Source organism: Stegodyphus dumicola, chromosome X1 (assembly GCF_044657685.1).
Source record: "Stegodyphus dumicola isolate Sdum_Otavi_A_Nest chromosome X1, ASM4465768v1".
Classification (NCBI taxonomy): Eukaryota; Metazoa; Arthropoda; class Arachnida; order Araneae; family Eresidae; genus Stegodyphus; species Stegodyphus dumicola.
In genome coordinates, this window is record NC_140780.1 from 72526466 (window position 1) to 72544922 (window position 18457).

Genomic DNA, 18457 nt, shown 5'->3' on the forward strand with positions numbered 1-18457 from the left:
ATAGTAAAGGCAAAGTCAAAGGTTAAATTCATCAATTCTAATGGTATGCACCAGCGAAGTAAATACATTTACATAATTTCTAACGGATTTACATAATTTCTGAGTAAGCTATTCGTACGAATTGAAATAATTCTTGCATTTAAATTTGTATTCCAAACTAAGATTTAACTTGAAATTAATGTAGATAATTACTGAGAGAATTAGGTTTTTGTAGCATAGTTTACGTGAGATGAGATTTCTTGGGGTCACGTGATACAAATTGGTGCATCGGGATGTTGAACCGTGAAAGCGTAGTAAATTCTTAATGTCTTTTTACAAATTTATTGTCTTTATTTATTGGCTTTTTACAAAATTTTAAACGATATTAAAATGTTTATGCCTTCTAAATAAAAAATTCTTAGAACTAACGTTTGTTAAACATTTCTTATATGTATACTGTATGTTGTCGCCAATAAAGTGTGCTTGGCGAGATTTGTTCCGGCAAAACGGAAAAGTACCGATAAAAAATATGAAAGCAAACTTCTAATTTTAATTGGCTGTAACCTCTTTTATTTTTCATTTAATTTGTGGACTTATCTCTCTCTCAGTCTTAAAAATAGCGCTATAAATCTAAACTGCGTCATTCAAATTAATCATCAATTTTGAAATTAATCTTTCATCTAAATTAAAATAATGTACTTACATAGTTATTACAAGTAAAAGCTTAAGAATTCTAGATATGCAAAAATTCTGGATAATTGAACATATAAAAAAGTGCAGTTCATGGTAGAAAAGCCAAATAAATTAAGAAATTTTCGATCAAAAATTATCAGAAGAGTCATTTTGTTTGTTATTGACTTTAATATCAAATGCATATATTTAAATCATGAGATATTGAAAGAAATAAGTGCATTTTAGACATAAATGCTAAAGTAAGACGTCATATTCGATTATGAAACTCCATCAGCCATGAAAATTGGCAGAGACCTAGCCAAACTTAGTTGCCAGATAATCTGGTAGAAATTTGAAGGAACAGATCACTCTTTATTTAGCTAATTAACATATACAAGTTATGGGCATAAAATATAAAAAACTGTAATCGCTTATTACAATTTATTCCATTGCACAGCCATTTTTTATCCATTTAAGTCACACTTTTCTTGATGCCAGGATCCCATAAAGTTGAAAATAGTCTATCGCAGGCCATTCCGTTGAAGACGAGTTCCAGATTTTAATATTTTTTCAAAATGCTGTTAAAAGACAGATAAATAGCAGTTAATTTATCTTATTTTATGCAAAATTTAAAACAGCTTGTTGAGATGTTTATCCAGTATTGATGCTAAATAACACTGTTTGGCGACAATTTTTATTTAATTTGATTTGTAGACTTATTTATGATTAATAATAGAGTTAAAATAATATATATATATATATATTTGCTTAATTTTATGTTTAGAAAAGTTTCTAAAATTTGAAAATATTTTGCTCAATTAAGTGTCGAATAGTCAGGCTTTTACTATATTATGCTTCCTTCCTAGCATTAGGGCTATTATAATTATTTTTTGCTGTTGATGGTTTGACGATTCTTTACAGTTCCAATAACAGAATTGTATCATAATTTATGGAAAAGTGGAAAAATTGTCATACCATTATTTTCTCAAAGCGTTATTTATATTTTTAATGGCCAACTGCTTGAGTATAGCGTAAACAGTGCCTGTTTATTGGAGTAAAACTTGTCGTTTTTGTAAAATGAATCTGTGCTTAAATTATGAATTCTTCGCTCCAACTTGCTAGAGATTTCTAATAGTTAAATTTGATATGGATTAAATATCTCCTATTTGAAGATTTTAAAATTAGAGTGATGATTTTTTCTTTTATTGAAATAAATCTTACTAGCTTCAAAATTTTCTAATTTTATGCTAATTTTATTAATTTAATTTTGCTTGCATAAAAAAATCTAATTTTATATGTTTAAAAAAATTAAAGGTGTAATTAAATGTGTAAGTATGATCAGCTGGTATAATAATTGGCAGTTTGGTCTAATTTTTCGAAGTAATAAATTTAATAAAAGTATGAACTCCATTTCACTGTGCAGGGTAACTATTTCGTTATGCAATATTTATGAATTGTGATTGCATTGCACATTATTTTAAACTTTTTATGGATATCTGACAAGTATCTGCTTCTTATACAAATGTTTTCTTTGCATTAGCTGTTCACAAGGAATCAAATATGTAATGCATATTTTAAAATTCTGTAATTTGTTTTCTTAGAATAAAAATATGATGGAAAAATAATATTAAAATGGATTCAGTAATTTACTTTGGATGAACTACGCATTATAACTTTGTAATTGTTAAAACTAAAGGGAAAACGTTATTACACAATTGTTGTAATACCCATCAGGCTCTATTCTCACCTAACTAAAAAAATTATAAACACTTCTTCATATTTTCTTTAATGTTTATTCCACATGCACATTAAAACTATATTATTAATGAGAGAAATATGTACATTAGTTATGTAATTACATGTTAATTTCATTTTAACTAATGGCTGCCATGAACCTTCTTCTATTGTGACCTCTGTCTTTCACTCAGAAATAAACTTGGCACACCTCAGACTGAGAGCAGGCACTCCTTACGTATTTCATTAGTTAGCATTACCAATATATTACGGCTGTTTTATTGTGTGTCATTTGTATTTGAATTGCTGCATGTAAATTATCAGAATAGCTATGCCACTCATTTATTATAACTTCAATGTATTCATTTATTACAAAAGAATATGTATATATTGCATGGTGTAAAAACCAAAAGATCAAGAAGTATAAAATTCAGCAAGCAGAGGACACCTCAAACCAGTTTCTTCAATTTTTTATTAATGAAAAAGCTAGTCAGATCATTCTAAATTAAAAAAGCTTGTTTGATTTAGTCTGCTGGAAATGCATAATTTAGAAGGGGTTTTTCAGTTAATAGCAGCACTGGACAAAGATCGATCATTGCTGAGGAATTTATGCATTATTTCAGTTCAAATTTGCAAAGATTAATTTGTTTATGTATTCAAAACTACCAGAAAATTATTAGGTTATATTACAAAATCACATGCAGAATGTTCTGCTTATGTGGAGCTATGAAAAATAGATTTGAAGCAGGCAGCAGCAACAACAACAAAAAAAAAGGGGGGTGAAGTTGGTGAAGAAGCCTTTTCTGTTATAAACTGGAGGGAGAGAATTTTTGAGATAAGAGCAGGAAGGAATTGCAAAATGATGAGAGGAAGTTATTATATAACCATGATATTGCATAAAATTTTTTCAGTGAAGTGTCTGGGAAAAAAAGTAAAATTAATTGGTGTATATAATATAGTGGCAAATATATATATATATATATATATATATATAATGTTATATATATATATTTTCTGTGCACACAAATTAATTGAATTTTATACTCAAAGAACAACTGAAGTTGAAAATTTCAAAATGAAACAGGAATATGGATTAGGAACATTTTCCAATTGTTCCAAGAAGCTTTTAGTTTTGCTTTTTCATAATTTTTAAAAGATGCTGCATTTTTTCCATGTTACTTTTGAAAAGCAGATAAGTTTGCAAACCTTCCATTATATATAGAATTTTCGTAAGTTTTCAATCATTTAGCTAGTGATTTAAAGTTTTTTTCAGGAATTTTTAGCATGTTATTTAATTTTTTTATGTATATAACTATATTTTTTAATGAAATCACTTGAAAAACAAAGAATGTTAGAAAAAGAAGTATTTTAAGACTACTTTGACACTGCATGTTACATAATATGTATATATTGTTTGTTTAAATATTTTTTAACTAAATTAATGGATGTTACTTAAATGAAAGAAGAGGAGTGTAGAAATTTTTCTAAGAATCTAGGTTCTTTATTAAATTTCAAGTTGTATCTTCTCTTAAAATACAATTTCGAATGCTCTAATATTTTTGAAAAGTTGTGTATCTTAAAAATTTTTCACATTTTCCTAGCCCTTATATTTTTGCTCTTTGTTCTCAAAAAGAGGGACTTATACTGGTTTCTGTAGAATTTCAATGTACTGCAGTTCGATACATGAGTCCTTTTTCCTTTCTAACTCAAGTTCTAAGTACTTCATGACCTGTAGAACCTTCTTTTTCTCTATGCTACTATTATATGCATTGTTTACTGCATCCAGCAATCTCATGAAATGATAAGTATCTTTATTCAGTCCAATCATCTTTCCTTTTCCTATTTTCCTATTTTTGGCTTTGCATGTTTAAAGAATGCAGCAGATTTACTGGTGGAATGCTAAGCTATTGAAGCTGTCTTTTTATCCTTTTGAATAATGCCACTATATTTGCTTGTGTTTGCCAGTATTTGCTTATGTGCTTAGATTATTGATATTTACATCTTCTGTGATAGTATATCCATCTTGCAGATTTTAAGTCATTCATTATCCCTTTCATAGTATTGCAATTTCTATTGACAGGAATGTAGATCTGTTTAGATCAACTGTTCTTTTAGATTGGGCCAATGCTTACATTTACTGATTGCAGGTAAAAGCTGTGAAAACCGGAGCCATATTTTGGTCTGCTGTATCAGCATTATCCTATTTTTATATGGTGAGTAGGTCCATTATCTAATATAATAAAATAAAAATAAAATAATTTTATTGTAAAGGTTATGTATGTGTTGGCATTGTATAATACAAATCACCGATTGTTAGGTTTCGGCTTGGGGAGGCTATGTCTTCATTATCAACCTCATTCCTCTGCATGTCTTTATGCTGCTGTTAATGGGAAGATTCTCTGTTAAAATATATGTTGGTAAGTGCTGTTATATTGTTAATGAAAAATTCTTCTAATGTGCTAATTTCTGTTTTTAAAATTTTTAGCCACCTGGAATAACTCTAACTAACAGCCAAGAGTTTTCAGGATAATTCCTGGTCTTTTTTTTTTTTTTTTTTTTAAATCATTCTGAAATTAACTCACCAAAATTGCAAAAAATCAGACTGCGAGTCTTATTTTTCAGTGTTTTATGCAATTATTTACACTGTAATTCCCCCAGGCCTGTTGGTTAAAATTTTGAAAAATAACATTTTCTGTGATTTTTGCAAAGATCTGTGTCATTTGTGAAATTTTAATTTTCTTTTACCTTTGTTTTAACTACAGATTATTACAGTTATTAAAAAGGAAGTGTAAGATTTTACTGCTGTATAGCAAATTGTGCCACATGTTATGAGTTAGTTAATTTGTGGTCCGTGGCATAATTCTTGATCAGTGCTGCATTTACTTTATCAATTATTTATTACATTGCAACCTATTTTAAATTTACTTGAATCCAAATCCTGGAAGGTCCTTGAATTTCACAAATCTCTCAATATCAAAATAATGATTATTGCAGGGGGAAAAACTTTTATTTGTAAGTTTTTAATTAAATTCAAAGTCTGCTTAAGCCAAAAAAAAAAAAAAAAAAAAAAAAAAAAAAGTAGAATACAGTTTTTAAAAATACACAAAGAAGAATTCTGATAATCTGTGATGATTAATGCGGGAATACCGTGATCCACATTCATTTTTTTAGTGAAAACAAAATTACAATATCTAGAAAATTCAGCTTTGCTATTTTTTCTTCATATATATTAAACATTTTAAACAAAAATATATTATTATGTATCTGATATATGTTACAGAAGAAGGGAATTTTTTAATGTTGAAGTTATTTAGCATTTTTGTACATGCATCAGCATTATCTTTTTTATTATATAAAAGTGTTTATTATATAATTTTTATTATATAAAGTGTATCATTTATATCAAACAAATTTTTTGTTTGATATAAATCATTACTCTAAGGTTGCTTTTTAAATTTAATTTTGAATGTATGTGGTTGACATGTGTTGTAGAGACATTAGGTTAATTGGAAAAGCCGGAGAGATGAAAAAATAGCAACGCCTTCACCAGGAATCGAACCATGGATCTCTGAAATACCGGCTCATTGTGCTGACCACTACTCTATGAAGGCATGCTAGGAAGGGGGGAGAAATACCTTACAGTGTAAAAAATTTATATATCCATAACTTTTCAGACATAATGTTCTAATTTAATGCCCATTATAGCTGGTTTATCTTTGACACAACTAGTAAGCTTGTTTACATCAGTGGTGAATATAACAGTTGTAGATTAACAGTAACAGTTGTAGAGATTTTTCCTGTATTAAAAACGCAATTATGGAAATCAGAGACTGAGAAACAGAGAAATAAATCTTCTTTTAATAAATGTAGAATTTCGATTCTGCCTCCTTTTGTAAGTTGCTAGTAATGTTATTTATCCAGTTGTACATGTGTGGAACCTAATGACAAATTTAATATGAGGATTCAGTTTAAGGAAAACAATAATGCTGGGTGTTTTGTAAACAATTTACATAATTGTCTATATTACTGTGAATATAATTTTGGTGGTTTTATGCAATGATATTTTGTATTTTTACAAGCATTTTCTGCTTCTTTAAACCATTTCCCTATTTCTGTATCTCTTTTTCTTTCTGTCACAATTCTCTCTTGTACTACCTCTTTTTTTTTTTTTTTTTTTTTTTTTTTTTTTTTTAATGTGTGAATAGTTATATTTAAAGAAATATATATTTGTATTCAGTAAATCCATAGTAAAAATTCAAAGTATCTTTTGGTTAGCTATGATGTGCAAATGGTCTAGATTTATATAGAGAAAAATTTTAGCGAAATGTGGAGAGGCTGCCTATAATCTGTAAAATTCTCTAATCTGCACAGCCATTCATGCCAGTGTGTACAGATCATCAGAATTCTACATTGTTAAAAATTTTTTAATGAAATTTAGTAATTGAAGTGCTTTATTGAAACTCCTGAAGGCTGAGATTTGTTTTGTCAACGTAATTGAATCTCTATCTCAAAAAAGTTTTTCACTGAATTGTTTTGCATCATTCAAAAATCTCTCTATATTTAGAAACAATTGTATCAAATATTAGTAATCGTTACAAAATTATGAATGACCAAAAATATGTGAAGATTTTAAGTTTTTTTAGTCTTAAATCTTCAAGATATGCTGGATTTTGAGGGTTTGAAATTCCCATTCCTACTAAAAATAGTACATTCTGATTATCAGCATCCCCACTGGAAAGACGAATATGTTGGCCACTTTTGGGGAGCAACTGCAAACTTGTTGGTGTCTTAATTTTTCATCAGTCTAATGAGCGAGAGTGAGTCATTTTCAGAATGGCAGTGCAATGAAGAATTCCTCAAAAGAGCAGCCAATCAATAAAATTTAAAAAGCAAAAAACATTGATAATAAAACACTTATCTTTTTCAAGAAACCCTTCTATGATTTTTTTCTTGCTGTTGTTTTCACCATGTACACATCAGTCTGTTTTTACTAAAAAATAAGATCAAAGGGTTTCACAAACTCTGTGCTGCACCCCAGCCAACAATAAAGTGTATAACTGTTGTAAATGAGATACGGCTGTCTTCAAATCGATTTTCAGTCTGTGTTCTGGCCCAGCAGTGGCCAAGTGGTAAAATCACTGAGCACAGGTAGTTGTGTCCAGAGTTTGAATCCCAGTGAACAGGCTGGCTGCATGGATGTTTTCCTGGTTTTTCCTGTGCGTAATGTGTATATGAGCCAGTTTCCTTAGAAAGTCCTCCATAAAAGCATCCCTACCTTAAGATGGCCCTTGAGTGCTTTGCCATAGTCAAATACAGAAAAACCAGTTCTACATTCTAACACTTTGAATGCGTTTTTTTCACATTGCACTCCCATAAAATTTGGTCATTTAAGAAATACAACTTCGTAGATTGTGAATTTTTACATTCTCTGTTACTGGGCAAAATGCCATGTTTTTGCGAAAATTCAGTGCTTTCAGTTTCATAAGTTAGTTGGCAAACTGCAAGCTTCCATTACAGTTTGTTGTGAGAAAAGTAAATATACTCAATATTAAAAAGAAACAGTGTAGAAATACATTAACTGATGGTTGAATTTCAAAAGTGTAAATAAACATATGTTTGATACATTGGGGTATGAAAATAACCTGGGTTGCTGTTTTTGGTGATGTTGGTTGCTGCCTCACTATTTTGTGACACACTGCACTGCCTTATGAATATTTTTTTGAGTTTGTGGGTAATGAGAAAGTATAACATAAACTGTTGTCCTCCAGATTTTTTTTAGAATCTTAGATTGGGCAAACTAACTTTCACAATTACAAGTGCAATCAATCCATGCTCAGTTTATAACATTGAGTTCTGAAGAGCAAGGCCTTAAGAGAAGATTTTATTTTGAGTTATGTGGTGTCAAGAATATTTTATTAGTGAAAAGAATTATTTTTGTCTTTTAACTAAATATAACTTTAAAAAAACAAAAATAATTCTTTTAACTAAATCCACATAATGTAGAAAGTTTTTGAGTATTTTAATATTTAAATTTTGAAAGTTAAATGTGGTTATAGTGTTGCTGTGTTTGTGACATTCAGCCATCTTGGCAACTTTCTGGAAAATTTGGGTTAACATATTTTCGAATCCCTGCAGTAGACTTTTCCAAATTTCCAGAAGCCTATGTAACACTATGTGAATATGGCTCTGAGAACTAAGACAAGTCAATCAGAGAACCAGAAGTTAAAAAGAGCTGCATTACTCTGAATGATTTTGAAAGTATTCAGCATTTCTTGTGCACTTGGGAAATATTGTTTAATATCCGTATTCTTGAGTTATTCACAGCTCTTTATTTTGTTTTGTGCTTGTTATTTATAATAAATTGTCAATTCTTTCTGTTCAGAGTAAATATTCAAAGAGACCTATAGCTTGTGACACTATGAAGGAAACAGCAAGCTTTCAAGGCTCGTACTGGAGCTAGCTTGTAAAGTTTTCTACATATATAACTCCTAATGAATGAGTTGGCTGTCTAGCTGAAAAGTGAGCAAGAAATGGAAACGTATTTAAAAAGATTTTTTTTTTCTTTTTTAATTTGAAATGTTTCATCCAATTTCTGAAGTTAATAGAAGAGATGCTGTTTTAAGAGTAGTGAAAAATTTGATTTCCAACTAATAGTTTTAATGCTTTGTATGCTGAATTTTAATGAGTGAATTTAAAATTATCTTAGTCCTAAGTCTTATTTTTATAGTGAAGACAAAGAAAAGTATTGAACAGTTGTGTAACAACTTAATTCAACTGTCAAAGACAGAGCTGTCTTTACTGCTTGATTAGAGAATAAGATACTCTTGAGTTTGATCCCTGGGTAAACTCATTTTTTTTTTTTTTTCTCTTCAGTGATTTAACACATTAATTTAAACTTTAAAAGACTGGGGTGTTTGGAAAAGTTTTGCTTAAAAGGACGGGTAACCCAAATCCATTTCCACCCCCTTTAGCTGCCATTGTAAAGTGAAACTGTTACTGTTTTGAAACTTTTCCTTAAAGTCGCCTTTGTTAATTCTCAGATAAGAGACTGGGGAATCATACAGAGGAATTTTTTCTCTTTTCCTTAAACTAGGGAAGCATATGATGGTGAGATTTTGTAGCTAAGTAATTGTTGAATAGTAGATTATTGTAACTTTTGACTTTGTGTAATAATGAAAATACGCTTTACAAGCAAATACCTCTTAGGTATGCGAAAAATCGGTACACAGTCTAATCATTTTTTATTTATTTTCAAACTGAATTTAGTTTAGAATTACATGTAATGAATAAAAGTTTTAATTTATACTCGAAAATGATTTTTAACTATTTGTTTCTCGCATAAATCGGCAATTTGCATTCATTTTGTTAAAACATTTTGTAACAGCTTATACTTATATATTCAGAAATTCTCTTGTATTTTTGTGATATTAGTTTTGGTTTTTTTTAGGTGGGGGTTAATTTATTGATTCCCTCCCCATTGTATCGTAAATATTTCATCTTTCAACTACATTATTGTTCATTGTAATTCCTTGCATCTTTGTGATAAAAAGCTCTTTTTTTCCCTTTAGCGTGTTCTTTTTAATTGTTCTCCTTAACTATAAAAAAAAAAATTTTTTTTTGGATTATATTTTCATTGCATTGCAGTACATTTTGCATGTGTCAAACAGCAATATTAAATACTGATGCATAAGCAAAGATTAAAGTTATAGAAATCATTTAGCAGAAATAATTATCGCAATAGAAGCACTCTAAGATTAAGTACTGTGCAGACATAGATGACAAAAGTTTTAAACTTAACCAATTTATTAATGATATACAGTACGAAGTCTGTAATCCGGACTCGTCGGGACTTCGGCGATTCCGGATTAGGGGTTTTTCCGGATTATAGATCATCTATTTAAATCTGGTAAGATGGCATGCAGAAATTATACAATTAAAAATATGAAACCGTAATTTATGAAATAAAGAGCAATTATGATCTACAGGGTATGAAATTTTACAAAGAAAAAGCTTAATATTTATTTGTTTACTTTATTAAATATTTCTTTGAACGCGCACATGCGTAAAGCATAATGTATGCGCATTCTTTACGCGCATGCGTGAAGTTTGGGGCTTTAAGGTCCGAATTATAGATCATTCCAGATAATGGACGTCCGGATTACAAACTTTGTACTGTATATATAAAAATAAAAATACAATAAATAAATTTTAAAATTTTATCAATACCAGAAACTTAAAGTTAAGAGTGTAACATAATCATTGTCAAAAATTAAATAAATTTTATCAATACCAGAAACTTAAAGTTAAGAGTGTAACATAATCATTGTAAAAAATTACACTTAGTTAACTATTCATTAAACCCCAAGGGTTTTTCCTTTAAAGAATATTACACTATTTATTACTGATACAAAAAATATATTACCTGTTCTATGAATATTGGCATTCAATAACTCGCGAAAAACATATCACAGAACAAAACTGCACAATTAATTTGAATTTCACTTGACTAAAATAGGTCTATGCTTTTGGCCAAGAAGGCACTTGAAAACTTAAACCTTGAATTTACTTGAATTTGTAAATACTTCTCACTGCAGTTGTTCACGGGAAAATCACAGCTTGGAAAAACATCGCCGCTAGACCTGAAAAACACTGGTGTTAATAATGCTGCCTTTAGCAGCTGCTGACCGGAAACCACAAATTGAGATTTATCACCGCTTAACCTTGGAAAAAGATGCTGCTCATGGCAGTTGCTCACCGGGAACCACAACTTGAGATTTGTCGCTGTTTAACCTTGGAACAGGATGCCGCCCACGGTAGTTGCTCACCGGGAACCACGATTTGAGATTCATCGCCGCTTAACCATGGAAACAGGATGCCGCCGCCCACTGCAGTTGCTCACCAGGAATCACAACTTGAGATTCGATGCTGCTTAACCTTGGAAAAACCAACATAGCCCAGAACCAAGTCACTGAAGAGGCACTTAACACTGGATGACACGCATCACAAAAATATGTCCGAATGAGAGCCGGAACAGCACACAAGGAGCAATGGAAACAGGAACAAGAAGGGCTAAGCCCCAAGTTCCTCTTTTGCCATGATTATCAAGCAAAATGCATGATTTGTTCCAGCTGTCATCAAGTGATTGCACAAAGGGCACAGAAGGTAGACTGAATTTGAACCGTAGGTCCAAGAGGACAGGAGCTGATGGTGAAAGGGGCGTGACAGCTTGTCACATGAGCTGTAAGCAGACATGGCATTGGTCAGGATTCCCAGAGAAATTCTGCTGAAATAACATATTTACAAAATTCAAAGCAAGTAACAAAGAAATAATAATTCAAATAAGTGCAATTGACAATCTTGTGTGGTATTTACAACTATACAAATACCAAAGTTCAACAAGAAAATTAACAAGACATAATAATAGAGAGTCTGTAGGTCACGTGGGTGGTCACACACCCAAGTGAAGGCTCAGACGTATGCTGCTTGAGTTTGTAACTTCGCAGGAATGTTACAACAGTAAAGTAATCTAAGTGGGAACGTCATGATTTTTCTTTAATAAATATGCAGCATAGGGATGTAAAAATCTGTCCTCATCTAAAATCTCATAATTGAACAGTTCGAAGTCTTTGAGATGATCGCAGTTAACTGCTCCATGATTTTTCTTAAATAAATATGCAGCATAGGGATGTAGAAATCTATCCTCATCTAAAATCTCATAATTGAACAGTTCGAAGTCTTTGAGATGATCGCAGTTAACTGCTCCGTTAAAGAAATTAGTATTGATTTTTTTTGGATGAAATTTTCAAGAAAATCAAGATTCAAATCATTATGCAACTCTTGATTCCGAATAAAATATTGTGCATTCGTCATGATGCTGAGGAATTTATTTTGCACTGTCTGAAGCTTTTGTATGTCCTTTGTTGTTGCAGCGGCCCATGTGCGTATGCAGCTGCAGCGTACGTCATTATCGGTCTTAAATCAGTCTCTTTTCTTAGAGGCTCAGTTTGGAATACTTCCCAGTGATTGGATAGAGGCATTTCATAACTCTCAATGCTTGGTTTCGGATGTTTTGGATATGAGTATTCCAAGTTAGCCGGCTGTTAATTGTGATACCAAGGTATTTATTTAGCTTTACTGACAATCGGCACAGGTTTGTTAAAAAAATACAAGTCCTTCTTGGGGGGGGGGGCATTTCTCTTTTTCTTTTTCACAATGAGGAGCTGCACTTTTTGTGTGTTAATTCGCACTTTCCAGCGCTTGCACCAATCTTCAATGAAAGGAACATTGTCTTGCAGTGTTTTTATTGCATGATTAATATTTGCTGACCTAACTGCAAGAGCAGTGTCGTAAGCATAGCATACTAGAATTGCACTATTATTGTAGTGGATTATCGGGAAGTCAGCAACATAATATAAATAAAGAATCTGCCCAAGGACAGAACCCTGTGGAATACCGCTTTGCATATATCTCACAATAGAGAGCATGTCTCATATAGAGTCTCTAAACGTTCTGTTGGAAATAAATGAAAGAAGCACAAGGATCATTTCCCTTTCGAAATTTTGATCGATCAGCTTGGAAATTAGTCCCTCATGCCCAGACGCGGTTGAAAGCTTTCGCCACATCTAGCATGAGGATAGCTGTATTTAAATTTAAGTGGAGTGCTTGGCCCACAAATTCAGTGATTGTCACTAATTGTTTTGTGGTAGATAGCTGCTCCGGTTTAAGTTGTCTAAGGAGAGATTTCATCCTCACTAGTAAAATTCTTTCATTTATTTTAGCAAAGCCAGGTGATAGTTTAATGGGTCGAAATCCATCTGGTTGCATATGATCCTTTTTGGACTTGGGGATCGTGATAATTTTTGCAACCTTAAGGGCTAAGCCAGAGCGATGCGAGATATTTATACATGAAGTAGACACGACGTCATCTCACGGCAGCCAATCAGCTGTCGGCACGACTCTGCTTTCCAGATGATGTAACTTCGAGTTTCGTTTTTGCATCTTAATTAGGCTGGAACAGTCCATTCTTAATACAAGCAGTGGCAGTGAAAACAAAGAAAAAATAATTGCTATATCTCTTAAAATAAAAACTAAACCACATGTAAAAGTTAGAATTATTTCAAGGAGGAGAGATGATGCAGAAAAGGGGTTACAATAAGTCATATTTGCAACAAATACAAAAATTACAGTAAAAGGGGGAAATATAAAGAAAAAAAAAACTTTTTGATGACACTGAAAAATTGGTGAAATTAATACTAATACTGTACAATTTCAAGTGGCCTTTATTAACTTTATTTATTTATTTATATAGACCCACCAGAGGTCAAGCAGTAAAATCAATGAACACTGATAGCTAGGTTGGGTTCACATTTTGGTGAACTAGCTGGCTGCATGTGGCGTTACGTGTAACATGAGTACCAACCATTTTCCCTTAAAAAGTCCTCCAGAAAAACCCTTCTTCCTTGGGCAGATAGCCCTTTGTAACTTGGTCGTAATCCAAATATTCTGTCTCTTATTTTTATGCGCATATAAAAACTAGAGTTATCATGAAAAGATACTTATCCTGTTAAAAGGAAGATTATTCTGTTAAAATGGTCATTTCTGCAGGAATTTAGCTCATATTTTCATTATGCACAAGAATGTGAGGAATACCAAAATTACAAAAGTTATTAAAATAGTATTTCTTGTTATTACTTCACCACATTCAGTCTATCAGTAAAATATGAAATAAGATAAATTAGATAATATAGATAAAATTAGATAGTATGCAAAATTATGCTTACACTGTTTGCCTATATGGAAAAATAACATTTTTAAGGACTATAATTATTATTTCCACCATTAGGGCACTACACGGAAAGGGAGGGGCGCTTCATGGAAGATGTTTTAAGGGAAAGTAGCTCGTATGTACGTTACACATAGGAAAAACCTTGAAAACGTTCATGCAGCTAGACTGTTCTGCAAGACTTGAATCCTGGTCTGAGCGGCTTTTATCGCTCAACCACTGATGTGCCTTTGTTAAGGACTTTCTGCATGAAACTGGCCCTTATGTTCATTGTACATGTGTACGTGAAGGAAGAAGCTTTATTTAGCTGCGGCGTAAACTAGAACCTTCGAGAACCACCAGTGTATATCCACTTTACTGATATGCCATTAGGTGATATTCAGTTGACCTATGGCATGACCTGACTGTTATCAATACGGACACAATTTCTTATAAGAAAGAAAGTTGGAGCAAAAGAATACATATGTATATATTTTAATTATTAATACTCATTTTGATTAACTCCTAGAAAACGAAGAGTAAATGCTAATTTAACGAGAGATTTTTTAAAAGTTAAATCTTAGTGAATGCTGCAAAACTGTAATTTAATACATTTCTCGCATTTTGCTTTCTTGCCACATTTTGGATTTGCAAATATTTATATAAGAAATATAGAAAGCAAATATATAAGTAATTATTGCTGATCTCATAGAAAGTCTTGACTTTATAAGTGGAATTAGTCTCTTTCTGTAAAATCGTCAATAATTGTAATATTATTGCATTTTGTCTGTTTGTATTTTTTAATAAATCTTCTATGCCGAATGCGAAAAAATATAAATTAATATAATATTTTAATTTAAATATGTGATTTTCAAGTAGATGTATACACATAGATATATGATATCTATGCAGAGTTGTCATATGTACATGGTATTTACACATGCCTACATGTATATTCTTTTATCCACGTGTGCATAAAATATGCATATATCTGTGTACATACATGTACACAATTAGCATACATACATGCTACACATTCACATTTCTGTTGCATATGTACACACACTTCATTTGCATATGTATATACCATATGCATATGCATATCATTATGGCTAGATTACTTATGTAGAATTCTAGAGAGAAAGTTAATCATGAGAAACACAAGTGAAAGCTTTTGCCTCGAGCTAACGCTGTACTGTTGAGTGAAAAAAAAAAAGAGAATTTACAAACCCCCATATTTATGAGGTGCGAAGGTCATCAGACAAGCGGCAGAGGAAAGTTATCTCATAGTGACTTTCTCCACAGCCTAAATAGTAGGGGGGGGCAAGAATGTTTCTGGCTGAAATGTCAGCCACAGCCGTCTTTGAGACTGCAGCTCTGGCCATTTTTTAGGTCACCCGTCTTCTATGCGTTAAGTACTATATTTTCAGTACATAAAATGTAGATCAGGTTTAAAAATTAGGGGGAGGGGGAAAAACCACAGTTTGGTGTAGATGCTGAATAAAACTAAATTTCAAGGCCAATTAATTGCACACATGTTTTTTTTTCCCTTTTGAGGGAAAAAAAATGCAGAAAATGGAAGGAACAAAAACCATTTTATACCAAAAGAAATGAGCAGACAAAATAAAAAAATGAGTGTTGTGCAATCTTCTAAGGAAAACAGTAGTGAAACTTGAAAAACTAAATTAATAATACTTGAAAAATAGTAGAAATCTAAAAGGATTAAAAAGGAAAGTTTGATTGGAATGAAAAAAATTTTATGGTTAATTTTTGGACCCCCTTCCCATGATGCTTTTCATGATCAAAGCAATGTATCTTTTTTAGTGAAGGACATAATTTTAATTCAACTCTTCCTAATGTATTCATATATCTGATATTTAGTTTTTCAAGTTTCATTACAATTTTTCTAGACAGATACTCAATATGTTTACAGATCCTTACTATTTGTTCCGCTTTGATTGTTGCTTATAACATAAAATGGTTATGATTACTCATTTTGAAAAAATCTTTCTGTTTCTGAAAAAGAGGGACTTTGGTCTGATTGCCTATGAAATCTATGCAATTTGTCAAAGTAAGATTGCATTTTCACTTAATTTTACATTAGCATGTTTCTTTTGATGAAACAAGTTATTTTATTTCTCTCTTTGATCATGCATTTCATTCCATGCAGTGCTAATTTAATCTTGAAGCTTAGCACCCTCATTTTCCTTATGATGATTTTTATTGCACAATTCAATAACATGAACATTCTAACTCGTAACTAATGATCATCACAATTCCATGCTTTTATCATTTCTGTTCATTATTACTAAATAAATTCAATTATAATATCAAAATAGATGAACTACATTTCAAGAAATCTCAGAGTTTCAATGAAAATTGCTTTCTTGGTTCTAGCTAGCATAATTCATTTTTATTTATACCCAAAATTTAGTCTATGTGCTAGTTTAGCAGAATTATAAAATAAAAAATATTTACTCATTTTATCATAACTTTGTATGCATAAAAAGGGATACTGGCTGATAGTTATCACAGAAATGACTCCAATATTGTAATAATTCTTGATCCCTAAAAAATTATCATTATTAAAATTACAGTGCTTTTACACTGAAGTAAACATTTTACTACAGCTATTCTCAACCGCTGATATGCAAAGAAACAAAGTATTTTTAACTATTAAATTCAAAAATCTTGTGAAGAAAAAGAAAAATTGATAGAAATTTCCTGTGCTCGAACTTTAACTGAAGATTTCAAAAATAACACACTTGTTAGCATTTGGTAGAAAAAAGAATTTAAAGCCATTTCAAATAAAGCTTTAAAATTGTTATTGCATTTTTACACAACCTATTTGTTTGAATAAGTCTTTTCTCCCACATTTTATTTGAAAAAGAAATACAGAACAAAATTTAAATTAAATCCTAATTTAAAGTGAAATAAGACCGCACTTAGAGAAATTGATCTCTGTTAACAGGCCCAAATTTCAAACTAAATTTTGGAATTAAAGTATTGTAACTTAAATTTTGATAGTTAAACTGATATATATATATATATTTGTGTGTGCACATTTAATATAGCCAATAGGTTGTGCAAATGGCGAAATATATTTTGTTTTAATATTTCTATTGAAAATTAATCATTGTAAAACGTAGTGGTGGTACTAAAAGTGTTTCAATTTTTGTTTAGATGGTATGCGTTAGTCAAAAGGTTGAGAACTGTTTTATTATGTAGGCATCTACACTGGTGTGCAAAAATTAAGGACGAAGTCGAAAAATTAGCATATCAGCTGAACGAAGAGGCAGAGCGGACAGAAAGACCAATCAGGAGATTAAGTAAGGTGATGTACGGTAGCACATGCGCAGATATGCAGATAGACGTAATGGGGAAGTGTCTGAGTAGTATAAAGCATGTTGTCGGTGTAAGATCAGTATTTCTGGCAAAGAGATTGCACGCCGTATACCAGTTAAAATCACACCGAGTTGCTGCCTCAGCGAGAAATGGCGAATAATCAATCTGTTAGATGGCATCTGGATGCTTTTACCCGAGGTCGAATTATTGGGAAGTTGGAGGAAGGCCGCAGTGTGACAAGTGTGGCTGCAGAGTTCGGAATTGCTCACAGCATCGTTTCACGACTTTGGAGACAATTTCAAACTAAAGGAACAGCTATTCGGGGGTTTAGTAGTGGTCGTCCACGAGGAACCACACCCGCAGATGACCGGTATATTGCCTTACAGGCCAGAAGAAACAGGCGGCAGACAGCGGGAGAAATCGCTAGACACACGACAGAGGCGACTGGACGACCGATATCGCGTTTTACCGTGGCCAGAAGACTGCACGGTGGTGGTCTGTTTGCACGATGCCCTGTACGGTGTGTACCTCTAACGCCTGCCTATTGGAGAAGGCGTTCTCTGTGATGCCGGGAACACCGAAATTGGAGAGACAATGAATGGGGACGAGTACTCTTTACAGATGAGAGCAGATTCAGTCTGAGTAGCGATTCTCATCGCATATTCATCTGGAGAGAGCGGGGAAGCCGCAATCATCCCTCGAACATTGAAAGGGACAGGTTTGGAGGTGGCGGTGTTCTCGTTTGGGGAGGCATCATGCTTGGTAGTCGTACAGACCTTTACATCTTCGACGCAGGTTCAGTCAACGGGACCCGTTATTGTAACGAGATTCTTCTTCCATATGTGCATCTTTTTAGAGGCGCTGTGGGTCCGTAGTTCCTTTTCATGCACGACAATGCACCATGTCATCGCACAGTAGCTACCGAACAGCTATTAGAGAGTGAGGATATTGAACGTATGGATTGGC

At 32.1% G+C, this 18457-nt stretch overlaps 1 protein-coding gene across 1 annotated transcript in view; it reads left to right on the plus strand.

Moving 5' to 3' along the window:
- Stt3B (catalytic subunit 3B of the oligosaccharyltransferase complex) overlaps positions 1–18457 on the plus strand; it is a 74942-nt gene that overhangs the window by 24651 nt on the left and 31834 nt on the right. The window contains exons 6-7 of the mRNA XM_035367955.2: positions 4533–4598; positions 4703–4802. Of these exons, the coding sequence (XP_035223846.1) occupies positions 4533–4598; positions 4703–4802 (166 nt within the window). The remainder of the gene's footprint in view (positions 1–4532; positions 4599–4702; positions 4803–18457) is intronic.